The 4,255-nt window shown below is 36.0% G+C and overlaps 1 protein-coding gene across 1 annotated transcript; it reads right to left on the bottom strand.

Moving 5' to 3' along the window:
- Positions 1 to 3,421: 3,421 nt before the first annotated feature.
- On the bottom strand, positions 3,422 to 3,936 carry LOC108363918 (uncharacterized). The gene is made up of 3 exons (XM_017617447.1): positions 3,896 to 3,936; positions 3,650 to 3,824; positions 3,422 to 3,586 (listed from the first exon to the last, which is right to left on the bottom strand). Coding segments are annotated over exons 1-3 (342 nt in total). The 5' UTR covers positions 3,898 to 3,936.
- Positions 3,937 to 4,255: the final 319 nt, after the last annotated feature.

Below are 4,255 nucleotides of genomic sequence, written 5' to 3'. Positions count from 1 at the left end.
TAGCTGATTCAAGTCTACAGCAAGTTCACAAAATTAATTGAAAACTTGTATCAACCAAAGCATTGTTTATATTTGCTCAACAATGATTTTATTCAACTAACAATATTGTCCAATCAAGGTAGTCGTTTTGTAATTATTAACAAATATACATTTGTCCCAACTAGAAGTCTTAAGTAAATTGCAGACTTTCGTGAACCATATATTTATTTCGCCATATCCAACTATGCCACTTGATCACTATAACCAAATCTTGGTTATTATAACTAAACCTTTTTCTGGGTGAACGTTGCACAAAATTTTCTTTCATAGTCACGAGGTGGTACAATATGTACGTACTTTTGCCACTAACAGAAGAGGCTTAAGAAGATAGAAATAAGGATTGCAGAAGGTATCGGCTACGCTAGGGTTGGGCAGCATAACAGCTCGCGCGCAGCAGCGCGGGTAAGCAGGAGCTAGATTCGGGGTAAAAACTTAAAACCGAAAGGGTAAGCAATAACCATGTACGTGTATTAACCCATTTTATGCAATGTATATTGCCAAAGGCTATAGTATTCACCTTTTGTTTTAGAGAAAAAATTTCTAACTATATTTGTAGTCTATTTATTAAAAATAATTCAAAATCATAAAAAGTCGCCCAATTTAATTTTTTTGTATTACTATATCAATAAGGTTTAAATTTATTTTATATATGTAAGAAATAGTATGTGCACATTCATACTGGCGAACAATAACGAGTTAACAATCTTGGTTGCACATGTGTTCGTAAATAGCTCAGTTAGGCATACTTGGGTTGCATGAGAGTTGCCACATAAGGAATCTGTTAAATGACCTTTGCGTGTCTGTTGGTTTTTGATTTAAACGTAAAAATGGCATAGCAGTGCAAAGTAGTGCAAGGTATTCATAACTGAGCTATAAGAGTGCTGAGCGCTGCTGCTAGGCTAAGACGGTACAGTGTTGGTATATTTAGCGAAAATTCCCTACACGTAGGGATTTTAGTCGAAAAAAAATGAGTGTAGGGAAAAGAAGGACAGATTTTTATAAATAAGTTAAATATAGTGATTTTTCGAGACATCGAAATTTTTATGTAAAAAATTTGTTTCGCTCAAAATTCAAATATGCAGATACGTTCAGATGGCAACTTTTTATCAAGAATATGTTCCAACAGCGTTAAATCCGAAAAAGTGTTCGAATGGCAGCATGCAGTCACCACTAACTTCGTGTTTTTTTTTTTCAAACTAGCGTCGACAACTAATTCGTACACAAATTGGCGCGTGTTCATTTTGTACATTTGCATCAATTTCGACAAATTTGCGGCATTGTATACATTTTGAAGGCAAGTTTCTTCAATGGCACATTCGAATTGATATTTCATGAGCACTGGTTCACGATTTTTGCGGCCTCAGTAGCCATTTGGGCGTCCCCTTGATAAAGCCAAATGTTAAAGTTAAATCAAATGTATTCAGAGATGTTACAAAAAAGATATCGGAATCTCACATTGTCGAAATTTGAAACCGATATCGGGTTGAAATAGTGTTATGAAACCGACTTGATTTTACTTTTTTCGAAGATAGCAAAACCGATATTCGAATCAGCTGTTTTGTTTATTGTGAAGTAAGAAATTAAATTGAAAAGTGAACAAATATGACTTCTGCGGTGGTAGTGTTTCTTTTAATGAATGACACTAGAGAATCCACTCAAAAAATACAGCGAACGATTTTGCGAGACAAGAGCAATCCGCTGAAACTGCCAGAGGCAACGTAAGTGCATTCGCTGTAGATCTCTCATTTACTGCTTCATTAATAAACGTCTACAATTTTGCAGGTTTATTGACCAATATCGCCTTAATAAGGAAGCTTTTGTAATGGTGTTAGACGTAATAAAATGCAAGCTAGATTGGTTATCGATTTCTCCGGTACTGCAACTTGCAGCAGTTTTAAGATTTTTCGCTGAGGGATCTTATCAAAGATCTGTGGGTAACGATTTGAGCGTATGCTTAGCGAGGAGCAGGTATCGGTGGTGATAAGGGAAGTGCTGAAAGCCCTTGAACAGTCAATTTGCAGACGCTGGGTTAAACTTGAAATGAACAACAGCGAAAAACGAAGGGCAAGGGAATATTTCTACACAAAATACCGCATTTCAGGCAGTACTGGATGCATTGATGGAACGCACGTAAAAATTGTAAAACCCTCGGTTGATGAGCATTTATATTTTAATCGGAAAGGGTATTTCAGCATGAATGCGATGATTGTAAGTTAAAAAAAAGTAAAATGTGTAGATACATCTATTAACTTTTTATATTAATATTTTTATTTTCGAAGATTTACGATAACGATATGTTAATTCGAGCGGTTGATGCAAGATATCCTGGTTCAAGCCACGACTCTTTTATCTGGAATATAAGCAGCGCTGGACTATTTTATCTAAGCCAATATAAGGCCGGCGAAAAAAACAACAGGCTGCCAGGAGACGGCGGCTATCCCATTGAACCATTCCTTTTAACGCCATACAGATATCCACAATATAACTCCCGCGAATATAAATTTAGTATGGCACACTCCTCAGCGAGGAATATTGTGGAGAGAACAATTGGAGTGTTAAAAAGCCGCTTCCGCTGCTTGATAAGAACGCTGCATTATAGCCCACAAAAAGTGGTTCAAATTATAAATGCGTGTTGTGCACTCCACAACATTTGTAGGCATTATAAACTACAATATAGTGCGAATGTTTTAGAATCGACCGAAACTTTTCCTGGGGAGAATGTTTTGGATTCAACCGAATCATTTCTTGATAATAGTGAGGCGTTCCCTACCTTGCCATTACTAGCTGGGGGACGAAGAATAAGGGATGAAATAGCAGCCAACCATAAAAAAAAATATTTAAGAATAATATAATAAATAGTTTTATTGTAAACTCAAAATTATCACATTTCATTTATTTGAATAAATTAAATTATCAAATTTCAATTATTTGTATAAAAATAATACTTCAAAATTCATTTATTTGAGCAAAAAAACTCTTCATGTTTGTCGCAAAACTTTAATTTCTTTTCGTTTGATGTTCTAGTTTTAAAATTTCCAGATCTAGCTGTTTTTGTTTTAATTCATTTTTCTCCTGCATGGCAGTTAACATGCTGACACTAACGTTACGCAGTGCATTTTTAAATTCTGTTGCTGTCCTTTCAAACGATTCAGTACCTTTTTCTATTGCTTTATATACTCGTCTTATATTGCTAGCATTTTCCTTTTCTACTTTTATTAGTTCACCTATCTTACTATTTAAGTCTTTTTTGTTGTCAGTGTACTCATCTAAAAATGATGTCAGCCGCTGCGAAACTTCCGGCTTAAGTTTCTTTGGAGTGTTGGGAACGTGTGGAGTCTCGGCTCTCCTCTTTGACGATGTCGTAGGAATGTCGTCGCTAAGTTCATCGCCTGCCCTCTACCGCCCGCGTCATTCCACATATTCGGACAATGGCTTCTTCAGATTCGGTCAATGTATGTTTTGTGAAAGGTCCACCACCAGTTGCTCGCGTTTCACTTGTATTGTGTGCCAATTTCTTCTTAACTTCGCTTTTCCACTCAGTCCATACCTAGAGAAGACCAATGAATATACCGTTAGAAAAAATTTAAGAATCGATTTTCGAGCTCATTACTTTTTTCCACCCATTTACATCTTTTGTTGGTGGACCTGCGGCTTTTAACGTATCGGTCAATTCCTGCCACAACGAGCTTACGAGGGACTTATCCCGTTTTGAAAATCCCTTAGCTAAATCTGGGTTTTCTTCCATAAATTGGATCAGAAGAATAATTTGGCCCTTATGTTTTCCCCTAGTTAAGTATAAATAAAAACAATTTATAAAGTAAGATGTATTTCATTTATCTGTTCTTGTATAACGTACATTTTACCACTTTCCCGTAATTTAAAAATTGGCACACAACACACGACCAAGAATGACACACGACTTAATTGCACACTAGATAAATAATTATGTCAGCACAAAACGTATCGGTTTAGTTCTGACAAGTAAACCGATTAGTCGGTTTTTGTAATACCTAAAACCGATACCAACTCTGATTCGAACATGAAACCTATAAAATCAGAATTTGTAACACCAAAACCAAACTTTTGTCGATTTCAATTCTGATTCCGGACTTCTACCACATTGTGGTAGATCTGCCACTTTTTTGAGCATCTACCACATAGGGTCTGAAATCTACCACATATTCGCGTTTTTGAGTAGTTTTAGTTTTGCTCGAGA

Source organism: Rhagoletis zephyria, unplaced genomic scaffold (genome assembly GCF_001687245.7).
Source record: "Rhagoletis zephyria isolate East Lansing unplaced genomic scaffold, Rhagoletis_zephyria_1.1 Rzeph_scaffold_01411, whole genome shotgun sequence".
NCBI lineage: Eukaryota > Metazoa > Arthropoda > Insecta > Diptera > Tephritidae > Rhagoletis > Rhagoletis zephyria.
The sequence above is the reverse complement of the archived record's forward strand: the minus strand, read 5'-3'. Positions and strand labels throughout refer to the sequence as shown.

Bases quoted from the DNA above. Each gene is read 5' to 3' on its own strand.
- LOC108363918 (XM_017617447.1), bottom strand. The intron at 3,587-3,649 runs GTAATGAGCTCG...GGTCTTCTCTAG, and splicing joins ATGTAAATGGGTGGAAAAAA to GTATGGACTGAGTGGAAAAG.